General features: G+C 51.3%; 1 protein-coding gene across 11 annotated transcripts in view; it reads left to right on the top strand.

Moving 5' to 3' along the window:
* CFAP92 (cilia and flagella associated protein 92 (putative)) overlaps positions 1-12,503 on the top strand; it is a 107,485-nt gene that overhangs the window by 76,984 nt on the left and 17,998 nt on the right. For 8 of the 11 annotated variants that reach the window (XR_004312209.1, XM_032458752.1, XM_032458749.1 and 5 more), the window contains exons 16-19: positions 3-110; positions 613-1,511; positions 7,561-7,755; positions 9,406-9,697. Coding sequence is in view for 10 of the 11 variants with exons in the window: in XM_032458752.1 (XP_032314643.1) it covers positions 3-110; positions 613-1,511; positions 7,561-7,755; positions 9,406-9,697 (1,494 nt within the window). In the remaining variant the exon portion in view is untranslated. Of the gene's footprint in view, positions 1-2; positions 111-612; positions 1,512-7,560; positions 7,756-9,405; positions 9,698-12,503 lie in introns of those variants that run through there. The other 3 variants (XM_032458754.1, XM_032458755.1, XM_032458756.1) reach the window with 3 other exon arrangements.

Here is a 12,503-nt window from a genome sequence, read left to right as displayed (position 1 = left end):
AGGTGCCTGGGAGCCTACCGACCTGTGACTGTTTTGAAGTAAATGTCCTGCATCGGTGTAAAATAAATAGTCCACGTGGAGTGTGCACGCGGCCACAAGCTTGTGCAGCGGTTAGTTTCCGATGATAAAATCTCAGCACGTGCGAGGCTCCCCATTTGTGCCCCAACACAGCCCCGCCCCCCTTCCCACCTCGTCCCGACGCCCCCGTAGACCCCGAGCGTCGTGTCGCTGGGGCACTTCATACGCTAAAGGGGACGTGTGCCAGCCCTTCAGGTGTGCGTCTGGAAAATATGAATTGCCTATTGTAAAGCCCCCTCCTCTGCACCTTCTCTGTGCCTGGCCCTGGGATGTGAAGAAGGCCCGTGGCCTATCCTTGTGGCACTGACCGTCTGGGGAAGACACAGTGACTCATACCTACTGAGTCCCCGTCTCGTGCCAGCCCCCAGCTCGGTGCCTTCCACGTGTCCCCCAGTGACCTTGCAGGGCAGGATCTGTGGAGGAGGAACGTGGGCTGCAGGGGGCCCACCCCCTGCCAGGGAGCCCACCTCGGGGTTGGGGGGAGCGGAGCGCCTGGCGCTGCGCCCCTGACTGCCGTCCCCTGCTCTCTCGTAGCGGCTGTGCATGCCCGTGTACTGCCAGTACCAGTTCCACAAGACCCCGGTGCACAGGACTGAGGGTCAGCCCCACGGGACCCATGTCTACTTCCAGGACATCAACGTCATCTTCCTCGGGGCGATGCACCCCAGCGACCTGCGGGAGTACCTGGAGGGGCCCCCCATGCTGGTGGAAGTTCACGACCGGGACCGCAAGTCAGAGGAGCACTCCCGGAAGCCCACGCTGCTTGGGGAGGACCCCCTGGATTCCTGCCTCAATCTCCAGGTCCACATCTCTCCCGAGGAGACGGAGAGCAACCCCTTCGAGTCCCAGGATAAGATGTGGGACCCGTACGGGGTCGCCCGGGTCAGCTTCGCCGACCTCCTCCTGGGCCACAAGTGCTTGAACCTGGTCGCCCCCGTCCACGGCTGTGAGCCCCGGGCCCCGCACCGTGGTCGCGGCGGCCAGGGCAGGAAGGCGGTGGGGCTCCCAGGGCCCCGAGACGGCCTCCCGCACGGCCCGATGCCCTCGGGCCACTACCTGGAGGCCAGCTCCCTGCTGAGGCTGCGGGCGGACGTGGCGGTGCCACTGCAGGCGGGGCCCCCGGCTCCCGACCCCACGGCCTGCGAGTTTGGCCGCGTCGTCTTCGTGTTTGACTCCAGGAAGCTGTCCCTCCTGCACGGCCTCCTGCAGGACATCACCACGATCAATGCCAGGGCCCTGGGGCTGGACTCCCACCCCTTCGAGGACGTCGAGCAGATCCTGTCGGCCTTTAAGATGCGAGTGAAGATCCAGGAAAAGCAGGACCTGGACGTGCTGACCGGCTTCCACCTGCTGGACGGGCGGGTCCACCTCCTCATCCTGGAGGGCTTGGCCGACCACGGCCTGAGGCGGCTGTGGGAGGGCCACCAGAGCCGGTAGGCGCGGGCCGCCTCGCTGGGGATGTGGTGGCGTCCAGGTGGGGAGGGGTGGAGGGGTCTCTAGGAGCCAAGCTCAGGTTCCGTGCCTCTGTCGGGGACGGGATGTTTGTTGTTTTTGTTTTTCCTCCTCTTTTTTCCCTCCCGGGGAGGGGTAGTAACTAGGTTTATCTCTTCTGGAGATACTGGGGATCGAACCCCAGACCTCGAGCATTCTCGGTGTGCGCTCTGCCACTGAGCTGTGCCTCCCCTCGGAAGGAGCTGTCGATGCGGAGCCTCTTGGGCTCAGTAGTTGGATGACAGGGACAGTCGCCTGCCTCTGGCTAAGGGAAGACTTCAGGGATGTGTAGAAGAGAGGGCAGCTGCGGCAAAGGGTCCTGCATCCACTCTTCTGCGGGGCTTCCCGGCCAGCAGGGAGCAGGTGCTCTGCGTGGCCCTGAGATGCCCCCACAAGGACGGAGTGTTGGGCTCGGCCCGAGGAAGATGTGTGGAGGGAGGGGCTGCTTACGCTGCAGAAAGTCCCCTCCCCTGGAGGCCTCAGGGGCACCCGATGGCCACTCACCTGAGGGTGGCGCTGTGGAGGCGATTACAGTGTCCCCTTGCGGGCTGGGCAAGCGGCCCCTCGTGGTCTTCCGTTCTTCAGCTTTGGTGGCCCGCTAACTCTCTTTTTCTTTCATGATTTGCACGTACCCTGGTTGGGGTGCAGAGGGCCTCCCTGTAGTTTAGAGGCCCCTGCCTGTCCTCAGAGCTCAGACACCGCAGGGCCGGGTGCCGACAGCGGCAGGGAGTCCGGAAGTGCGGTCTGCCCCCCAGGAGGGGCGTGCGGCCCTGGGGGATCGGTCTCGAGTGCTGGGGGCAGGAGCACGGGGGGAGTGGGAGCTGACTCGTGGCTGTCATCCACCCGAGAGAACTGAAATGCCCCTCCCTGCAAGACGCGCATGTGACTGTTCAGAGCAGCGTCAGGTGCAGCGGGCAGAAAGCGAAACGACCCGAATGTCCGTCGACCGGTGAACAAAATGCGACAGATCCGAACCAGGGCATCTCATTCAGGCATGAAAAAGGAGCGATGTCCTGCTGCACATGAATGCCCTTAAAAACACTGTGCTGAGTGGCCTGGAGGGCGCTGTGCTTAGCGAAACAAGTTAGGCAGAGAGGCAGTTACCATACATTACCACCTTTATGTGGAATCTAAAAAATAAACGAGTGAATATAACAGAAAAGGAACAGACAGATACAGAGAACAGACTAGTGGCTGCCAGTGGGACGGGGAGGGGACTAAAAGGCACAAACTACTGCATATAAAATAAATAAGCCACAAGGATATATTGTACAGCACAGGGAATGCAGCCACTGCTTTACAATAACTATAAATGGACTATAAAAGTTTCAAATCACTGTGTTACACACCTAAAGCTACTACAACAGTGTAAGTCAGCTATACCTCAATGAAAAAGAAAATGTTATGCTAACAGCCAGACATAAAAGGCCACATACTATATGATTCCATTTTATATGAAACGTCTACAACAGTCAGATCCACAGGGATGGATGTAGATCAGTGTTTTCCAAGGTCTGAGAGGAGGGGGCGTGGGGAGGGACTGCTCACGCGTGTGGTTTTTTGGGGGGGGGTGATGAAGGTGTTCTAGAGTTTTACAGTGTTTGTGATTGCACGTCGGGAACACGATGAAAACAACCGAACTGTGCACTTTACAAGGGTGAAAGTCGTGGTCTGCAGTAGAGCACTGGGCCTTGTCCAAGACAGTTCTCGCTTTTGCCCTTGGCTCCTGGGAGGTGACCTACGACATACCTGATAGGAGTGCCCTTGTTTAGGTTGGAGGCTAACCACACCGGGGTCTTAGGGTGGGGACCAGCCTCACCCAATTGTCATAAGATGGAGGACAGTGTGATTTTAGGGCGGGGAGTTTGGGTCATGCAGTGTCAGCTGATGTGGAGATTGAGATTGCTCCATGGGCCGGCCAGCCGCCCATCCATTCATCTATCCATCCCTCCATCATGCCTCTAATGGAGCCCCAGTAAAAACTCTGGACACCGAGGCTCAGAGGAGCTACTCTGTGTAGCTTGTCCTTTCATCATCTCAAAAATCATCTTTTCCAAAGAAAAAGTTTTGAATTTTGATGGAGTCCAGGTTGTTGATTGTTTTTCTTTTATAGACTATGCCTTTAAAGCCATGTTTAAGAATTCTTCACAAAACCTTAGGTCTTGAGTATTTTTCTATGTTTTCTTCTAAAAGATACTGTTTTATGGTTTACATTTAAGTTTATGATTCATTTTGAGTTAATTTTTGTATCAAGTGCAAGGTTTAGATTGAGGGTTTTTTCATTTTTAAGGTATAATTTGCATATAACTTTGTATGAGTTTCACTTGTACATCATGGTTCAATATTTTTATATATTGTGAAATGACCACTACAATAAGTCTAGTTAACATCTGTCAGAATTTTTGTGATGAGAAATTTTGTCTGCTCTCTTAGCTACTTTCAAATGTGCAATACGGTGATATTAACTGTAGTCGCCATGCTGTACATTACAGCCCCAGGACTTACTTTATAAATGTAAGTCTTTATAACCTTTTAACCCCCTTCACCCATTTTGCTCACTCCACACACCCTGCCTCTGGCAACCACCAATCTGTTCTCTGTACCTATGAGTTTGGGTTTTGATTATTTTGTTTTTGCTCTTTTAGATTCCACATCGAAGTGAGCTCATTTGGTAACTGTCTTTCTCTGTCTCACTTATTTCACTCAGTTCGATTCCCTGGAGGTCCATCCATGTCACAAATGGCAAGATTCCCTTTTCTATGGCCGCAGATGTTTCGTTGTGCGTGTGAACACGTTTTCCTTTTGCGTTCATCCGTCACTGGATACTTACGTTGCTTCCACATCTTGGCTATTGTAAATCATGCTGCAGTGAACATGGGGTCTGAATATCCTTTCAAGTTAGTGTTTCTGTTCCCTCACAATAAACACCCAGAGGTGGAACTGCTCCATCGTGCGGCAGTTCTGTTTTTGATTTGTTGAGGAGCCTCCATACCGCTTTCTGGAGTGGCTGCACCAGTTTGCCTTCCGACCAGCAGCGCACAGGGCTCCCTTCCCTCCACGTCCTCGCCAGCACTTGTTGTTTCTTGTCTTTTTGATGACAGCCGCTCTCAACAGGTGTGAGGTAATATTTCATTTTTGTTTCAATTTGCATTTCCCTGGTGATTTGTGATGTTGAGCATCTTTTCATGTGCCCGTTGTCCATTTGTGTGTCTTCTTTGGCAAAATGTCTGTTCAGATCTTCTGCCCGTTTTTAAATCAAGTTGTTCTGTTGTTTGATGTTGAGCTGTACGAGTTCTTCATACATTCTGGACATTAACCCCTTCTCATACGTAGGGTTTGCAGGCATTTTCTCCCACCCAGTAGGCTGCTGCTTCGTCTTGTCGACGGTTCCCTTTGCTGAGCAGAAGCTTTTTAGATTGATGTCCCACTTGTTTATTTTTGCTTTTGTGACCTTTGCTTTTGCTGTCAGATCCAAAAACTGATTGCCTAGACCAGTGTCAAGGAGCTTACCACCCTGTGTTTTCTTCTAAGAGCATTATGGTTTCAGGTCTTACGTTCAAGTCTTTAATCCATTTTGAGTTGATTTTTGCGTATGTGTAAGATGTGGTCCAGGATTTCCAATGCTGTGTTCATTCAGAGTGGTGAGTGGGCATCCTTGTCCGCATCTAACCTTAGAGGAACTCTCTCAGCGTCTCACCGTTGGTTATGATGTCAGCTGTGAGCTTGTCTTATTATGTGGAGGTGCGTTTCTTTTATACCCACTAGTTAAGAGTCTTTAAAAATCATAAATGGATTTGAATTTTGTCCAGTGCTTTATCTGCATCAACTGAGATGATGATACGGTTTTTATCCTTCACCTTGTTAACACACGGTGCATCACACTGGTTTATTTGTGGAGGTTGAAACTGGCCTTGCACACCTGGAAAACTCCCACTCAGTCATGGTATATGACCCTTTCAATGTATGTTGAATTTGGTTTGCTGGTGTTTTATTAGAGATTTTTAAAAATCTGTGTTCATCAGGGACATTGCGCTGTAACTTAATTTTCTTCTTGTGTCCTTGTCTGGTAATGTTTGCCTCGTAAAATGAGTTTGGAAATGTCTCCTCCTTTTCTGTCTTTGGGAAGAGTTTGAGGAGAATTAGTGTTAATTCTTTGAATGTTTGGTAGAATTCAGCAGTGAAGCTGTCTGGTTTTCGACGTTTGTTTGTTGGAAGGTTTTTGATTATTGATTGAATCTCCTTACTAGTGATCAGTCTGTTCGGATTTTCTATTCATGATGCAGCCGTGGTAGGTTGCTTGTTTCTAGGAATTTATCCTTTTCTTCTAGGTTGTCCAATTTGGTGGTGCATAATTGTTCATAGTAGTCTCTTATGATCTTTGTATTTCTGTGGTATCAATTGTAATATCTTTTTCATTTCTGAATTTGTTTATTTGAGGCCTTCTCTTTCTTGGTGGGTCTGGCTTAAGGTTTGCCAATTTTGTGTCTCTTTTCAAGGAAGCAGCTCTTGGTTTCATTGATCTTTTCTATTGTCCTTTTAGTCTCTATTTCTGTTCTGATCTTTGTTGTTTCCTTTCTTTTACTGATTTTGGGCATCGTTTATTCTTTTTCTAGTTCCTTGTGGTGTGAAGTTAAGTTGCTTGAGATGTTTGTTTCCTGAGGTAGGCATTTATTGCTGCGACCTTCCTTCTTAAAACTGCTTTCACTGCATCCCATAAGTTTTGGTATGTTGTGTTTTCATTTGTCCCAAGTTTTTTTTTTTTAATTTGTCTTCTGATTTCTCCTTTGACCCATTGGTTGGTGAATAGCATGTTGTTTAATCTCCACATATTAGTGAATTTTCCAGTTTTCTTCTTGTAATTTATTTCTACTTTCATACCACTGTGGTTAGAAAAGATACTTGATATGGTATCAGTCTTCTTAAATTTACTGACTTATTTTGTGGCCTGGATATATCCTGGAGAATGTTCCGTGTTCACTTGAGAAGAGTATGTATTCTGTCTGTTTTGGATGGAATGTCTGTATGTACCTGTTAAGTTCGTCTGGTCTAATGTGTCATTTAAGGCCACTGTTTTCCTGATTTTCTGTTTGGATGATTAACCCATTGATACAAGTGGGGTGTTAAAGTCTCCCACTGTTATTGCATTGTTGTCTGCTTCTCCCTTTAGGTCTCTTATTATTTGCTTTGTATATTTAGGTCCTCTTATGTTGGATGCATAAGTATTTACAAATGTTCTTGTGGGATTGATCTTTTTATAATTACGTAATGCCCTTCTTTGTCTCTTTATTATAGTCTTTGCTATGAAGTCTGTTTTGTCTGATACAAAGTATAGCTACCCCACCCAGCTTTCTTTTGGTTTCCATCTGCATGGAATATCTTTTTCCCTCCCTTCACGTTCAGTCTTTGTGCGTCTTTATGTCTGAAGTAAGTCTTGTAGGCAGCATATAGATGGGTCTTGTTTTTTTAATTACTTCAGCCAGTCTATGTCTCTTAATTGCAGTATTTAGTCCATTTACATTTAAAGTAGTTGTTGGTAAGTATGTAATTATTGCCGTTTTATTAATTATTTTCTGCAGTTTCGTAGTTCCTCTGTTCCTTCTTTTCTTGCTCTCTTTTTGGTTTGATCACTTCCTTTAGTGGTAAACTTTGATTCCTTTCTTTTTATCTTTTTTGTCTACTACTATGGATTTTTGCTTCATGGTTACCAGGAGGCTAACGTGTAACAACTTACAATAGTTTATTTTAAATTGATAACAATTTAAGTTTGAATGCATTCTTTTTTTTAATTTTATTTTTTTTAATAGAAGTGCTGGGGCTTGAACTCAGGACCTTGTGCATGCTAAAAATGCGCTCTACCACTGAGCTCCACCCCGCCCCGCCCCCCCCCCCCATGTTGTCAAATCAGCAAAACCCCAAAAATAAAGCAAAACCGAAAGCTCGCTGGCGGGCAGCGCCGCAGCGCAGCGTGGCCGCCCCGGCCCTGTCTTGCAGGGCCCCCACGGCGGAGCTGGGCAGGCACAAGGCGCTCCACGACTCGCGGCTGCGCTTCCGCCGCCGCCTCTACGCCGACCTGGAGGCGGTCCTGCAGCACGTGCGCCTGTTCCGGCCGCTGGCGCAGCTGGTGAAGCAGGCGGGGCTCTACGTGCGCGGCGCGGTGCCGCCGCTGGTCTTCCAGGCCCTGAGCAGGTGGGCCGCCGTGGGGGGTGGGGGTGGGGGGGACCCCCCCAGCCCGGCCTGCCCGCTGCCCCACACGCTCCCCCAAGGGAGTTCCGCAGCGCCCTGGGGAAAGGAGAGGGTCACCAGGCCCCCGCTGCGCGGTCTCCGCAGGCCTTGGGGAATGTTCTGGAACAGCCTGAGCGGCGAGCCGCCAGGGAGTGATGGGGACGCGGTGAGGCTGCGGCCACCTGCTCTGCCAGCCGACACCAGCTTGCCCTCCCAGCCCTGCTTGCCTCTCTGTCTGCGTCTGTTCTCCCCCTGCCGGCTGGACCACCCTCCCCCCGGTCCTCAGAAAGCCCTTCTCCAGAGCTCTGGGCCCTTCAGGACTTGAAGCCTTGGCGCTGGTCCTTCTGCTCCTCCCTGGTGACGGCCCTGGCCGTCGGGGGGCCGCGCCCCGTCCTGGGCGGCGGGGCTCGGGGGCGGGGAGGCGGGTTGGGCATGGCTGGTGCTCGTCCTGGGGCCCCAGGTGGGTGTGTGGGACCCGCCGCCCCGCCTGCTCCGGGGGGGAGCGCTGAGCGGCAGAGACCGACCCAGAGCAGCGCAGTGGGCGCAGTGGCACCACGGATGGTGGCTGGTTCGCCCAGGTGGTCAGGGAAGGCTGACCTTGAGAAGAGCAAGCGGACACTGCTCAGGTGGGCAGTCCCCTGGCTGCTGGCCTGGAGCAGGAGGCCCAAGCCGTCTTTTTGTATTTTTGGAGCCAGCAACAGGTGTGGCCAGAGCTGGCGCCGAGCTGTCCTGCTGTTATTTATAAGGGGGGGGGGACGTGGGACTTGGAGAAAAAGAGGCTTCCTCCCCGTCCCAGCTCTGCCCGAGGGCTGGGCAGGTGTAGATCAAGTCACCCCAAGACAGTGGCGACAGGAGGCTGGTGCTGGGCGGCCCAGGGGCACTTGGGTGTCCAGAGCCTCCAGGGTTGGTCTGGGGAGGCTGGCCCCTGCCCCACTGGGTGGGTGACAGGAAGTAGCTAAGCGTGCTGTTGGGGAAAGGGGAGAAAAGTGCTCACCGCCTCCTTGGGACCTGTACCCGTCACGGCTTTGCTCCTGTCCAACCAGTCAGGCAACCGCGCAGAAAGGCCACGACGTGGGCCAGGGAGCTCCGCTAGGGGCAGGCAGAGCCCCTGTCCTCAGGCATCAGCCTCACAGCAGGCCCTGCCCTGCATTCTGGAGAGCAGCAGTGTGGGTCAGTGGCCAGGGCAGTGAGGGGCGTCCCCAGGTGGGGCTGGGTGGGGGACTGCTCAGTCCTTGGGCTTTGCTAAGCTATGAGGCTCTGTGTATAGTGCCGTCCACTGCAGAGTCCCTCCTGTCCAGGAGGGGCAGCTGAGGCTGCCGCCCCCCACCTGGTGGGGCGTGGGCTGGTGAGGGGTAGGGAGTAAGGCCACCGATACCAAAAAGTAATCAGAGCAGAATGTGGGAGGCCTGTAACCTCGGGGGCTGGGAGGACACAGGGAAGGAGGCATTCCCCTCTGTGGGCTCAGCAGACCAGAATCTAATCTCCTGTATGAGCTGTGTGATCTGGGCCAGTGGGGCAACCTCTCTGTGTTTCCATTTCCTCTTGAAACGTGGGGACAGTCTGACCTGTCCTGCAGGGTAGGTGAGGCCGAGCAGGGGCCCTTCTGTGTTCCAGGATCCACTGCATCTGCTGTTACAGCACCAGGCTCCGGGAGGTCATCACCAGGGACCTGCTGCCCTCCTCCGCCATGATCAAGGAGCTGAGCCAGGAGTTTGGGTTGCCCGTTTCCCAGGAAGAGCTCACAGAGGGAAAGCTGGTGGCCCCTCCTCCTGCCCCCAACCTAGAGGACTTCCAGCACCGCAGTCCGACCCTCACAGATGAGATCCAGGCCCACCAGGAGAAGTACCTGCGATGGCGGAGCACCATGCTGCTGAAGCATGAAGACAGGCAGCACAGCCTGGTCCAGGTGGGTGCCCTGTCCCCCCCGCGTCCTGAGCTGGCCGGCCATCTGCGGGGACGTACAGGGCAGATGGCAGATCCTGAGCACGGCACGTCTCTGGCCTGTGTCTGTCTTCCCGCCCGGGAACCCCAGGCGGAATGGGCGGGACGTGCCAGATGCAGGGCACAGCCATGCCCGAGGCGTCGCGCCCACCCTGGCGTACCTCGTCCCCCTGAAAGGTGCGAGGGAGCACGCTCAGGTGTAGTTCCTCTCCCTTAGCCCCGAGTTAGAACTGTGTGTGTGTGTGTCACAGCTTGTGTAAGTTGCCGAGGGCACGGATGTTACGTGATGTCCCAGCAGCACAGGCGATGACCTAACCTGCGTGAGGCAACGACGGGAACAGGAGACTGAGGGGCGACATGGTGACAGCAGGCAGGGGCATGCGGCCCGGTGGCCAGGGCCCTCCCCCGGTTCATACCAGCCCAGAGGACTGCAAATGCCAGCCCCAGGCGTGACTGGAAGCTGCGGGCCCAGGTCTGTGTGGGCGGAGCCACTGCCCCCCATCTCTAGTACGAACGGCTCATAGAAGTTCGTGAGTTTAATACGCGTTCTTCGTGAAAACCAGTAAGGAGGCTGGTTTTGTTTTTTTTCCCCTTGGTGTTCAGGTTTTTAGCTTTTTCAAAAGAAACAGTGCTTGGATTTATTATTATTTATTTTTTTCTGTTTTCTGGATTCACTAACTTTAATTTTTTAAAGGGTATTTTAAAACACTGTTCTCTATTTTTCTGAGCTTGTCGAGTTGACTGTTTCATTCATTTGAATTCTTCCCTTGTTTAGTAGGAATTGCTACTTTAAAATGGCTTTAGCCGTCTTATCCATATGAAAATCAGTAACTGAAACCCAACTGCAAGCTCACTGTTTCTGTTTACAGTTAACTTACATTAAAATCGATGAAATACAGTCCTCGTAAGTGTACGTGAATCAGATCAGTGCTTTTTTAGTAAGTTTATGGCGTCGCACAAGCATTACAGAGCAGTTCCAGATCATCTCCATCCTCACGTAAAGCTTCCTCGTGCTTGTTTGCGGTCGGCCCCTGCTCCCACGCCTGCCCGACAGCCAGGGATGCGCCCTGTGCTTCTGACGGGCTGGCTTTGTGCACGTTTCACACAAATGGGATCCTACAGGACGTGACCTTTTGTGTCTGGCTCCCTTCACTAAGGATGTTTCTGAGGTTCACCCACGTTGCAGAGTGTATCAGAAGTGTGTTCTTTAAATTGCTGAATAGTATCCTGCTGGCTGAGTGTGCCGGATTTTTCCATTCAACACTTGGTGGCATTTGTACTGTTTCTGGTGTGGGGCTGTTGTGAATATTGCTGTTGTGAACGTTTACGTACAGATCATCGTGTGGAAACGTGTTTTCACTTCTCTTGGGTAGAAACCCAGAAGCAGAACTGCCGGGCCATTTGGTTAAAGTGTATGTGTAACGTTTTAAGAGACCGTCAAGCAGCTTTATGACGTAGCTGCACCATTTTACACCAGCAGGAGCAACGCGTGAGGGCTCCAGTTCCTCACATGCTCACAGCCTCTTGTTGTTGTCAGGGTTTTATCTGCAGCCATTCCAGTGTGTGTGGTGGTGCCGTACTGTGGTTCTGCTTGCACTTCATAATCGCTGATGGTGCTGGAGATCTTCTGATGTGCTTGTCAGCAGCTTTAAGTATCTTCTTTGATGGACTGTCTGTATCTTTGACCTGCTCTAAAATCAGATTGTCATCTTATTGATTGGTAAGAGTTCTTTATATATTTTGGATACATTTGCGTAATGAGAAATATGATTTGTTAAGTATTTTCTCTGTATCTGTGGCTTATTTTTACTTTCTTAATCATGCAAAGAAAAACTCGAAGTGTAAACATTTTCAATTTTGATGAATTCTAATTTATGAATTTTTTCTTTTTCAGGCATGCTTTTGGTGTCATAGCTAAGAACTTTGCCTAGCCCAGGTTTGCACGTAGATTTCTTCCCTATGCCTTGTTATAGGAGTTTTATGTTTTCAGCATACATTCGAACCACTTTGCCCAAGTGTGTGTGTGTGCAGTGTGAGGCGGGGTCTCAGCTCGCCATCCCTCACAAGGGCGTCAGTTGTCCTAGCGCGAGTTCTCAAAAGGGCTAGCTCTTGCTCCCCTGGGTGGCCTTGGCAATTCAAGAATCAATTGACCATAAATTTATTTCTGGGCTCTGTTCCGTTCCATTGACTTACATCCCTAGCCTTACACCAGCCCCACTTTGTTCCGATTCCTGTAGCTTTATAGCCAGTTTTGAAACTGGATTGTGTAAGTCATTTCTGTTTTCAAAATTGCTAGACTCTTTTGGGTCCTTTGCATTTCCATGTGAATTTTAGGATCCGCCGGCCAGCTGCCATGGAAAAGCCTGTGTCGGTTTTCACGAGGATTGTACTGAATCTGTAGATCACCTCGGGGAGAACTGTCGTGCTAATGGTTTTGAAGCTGCTGATTCATAAGCATGAAATGTGTCTGCTTTTATTTGTCTTCTTAAAGTTCCCTCAGCAATGTCTGTAGTCGTCAGTGTACACGTCTTCCCCTTTGTGAAATGGATGCTGGTGTGGACTGAATTACTTGATTTTCATATTGTTGAGTGCCAGAATAGAGAACTACAGCTGATTTCTATGTAAATGTGGGCCTTGCGTCCTGCAGCCTTCTGAACCTGGATCCTGGCTCCCTCGGGGGGAGATCATTTTCCTCCTTTCCAGTCTGGATCCCTTCCTTCCTGTGTCTGTCTGCTCGGGCTGGTGGCGTCAACATCAGAAATGAATTTTCT

The sequence above is a fragment of the Camelus ferus genome, chromosome 17 (assembly GCF_009834535.1).
Source record: "Camelus ferus isolate YT-003-E chromosome 17, BCGSAC_Cfer_1.0, whole genome shotgun sequence".
NCBI classification, from domain to species: domain Eukaryota; kingdom Metazoa; phylum Chordata; class Mammalia; order Artiodactyla; family Camelidae; genus Camelus; species Camelus ferus.
The sequence above is the reverse complement of the archived record's forward strand: the minus strand, read 5'-3'. Positions and strand labels throughout refer to the sequence as shown.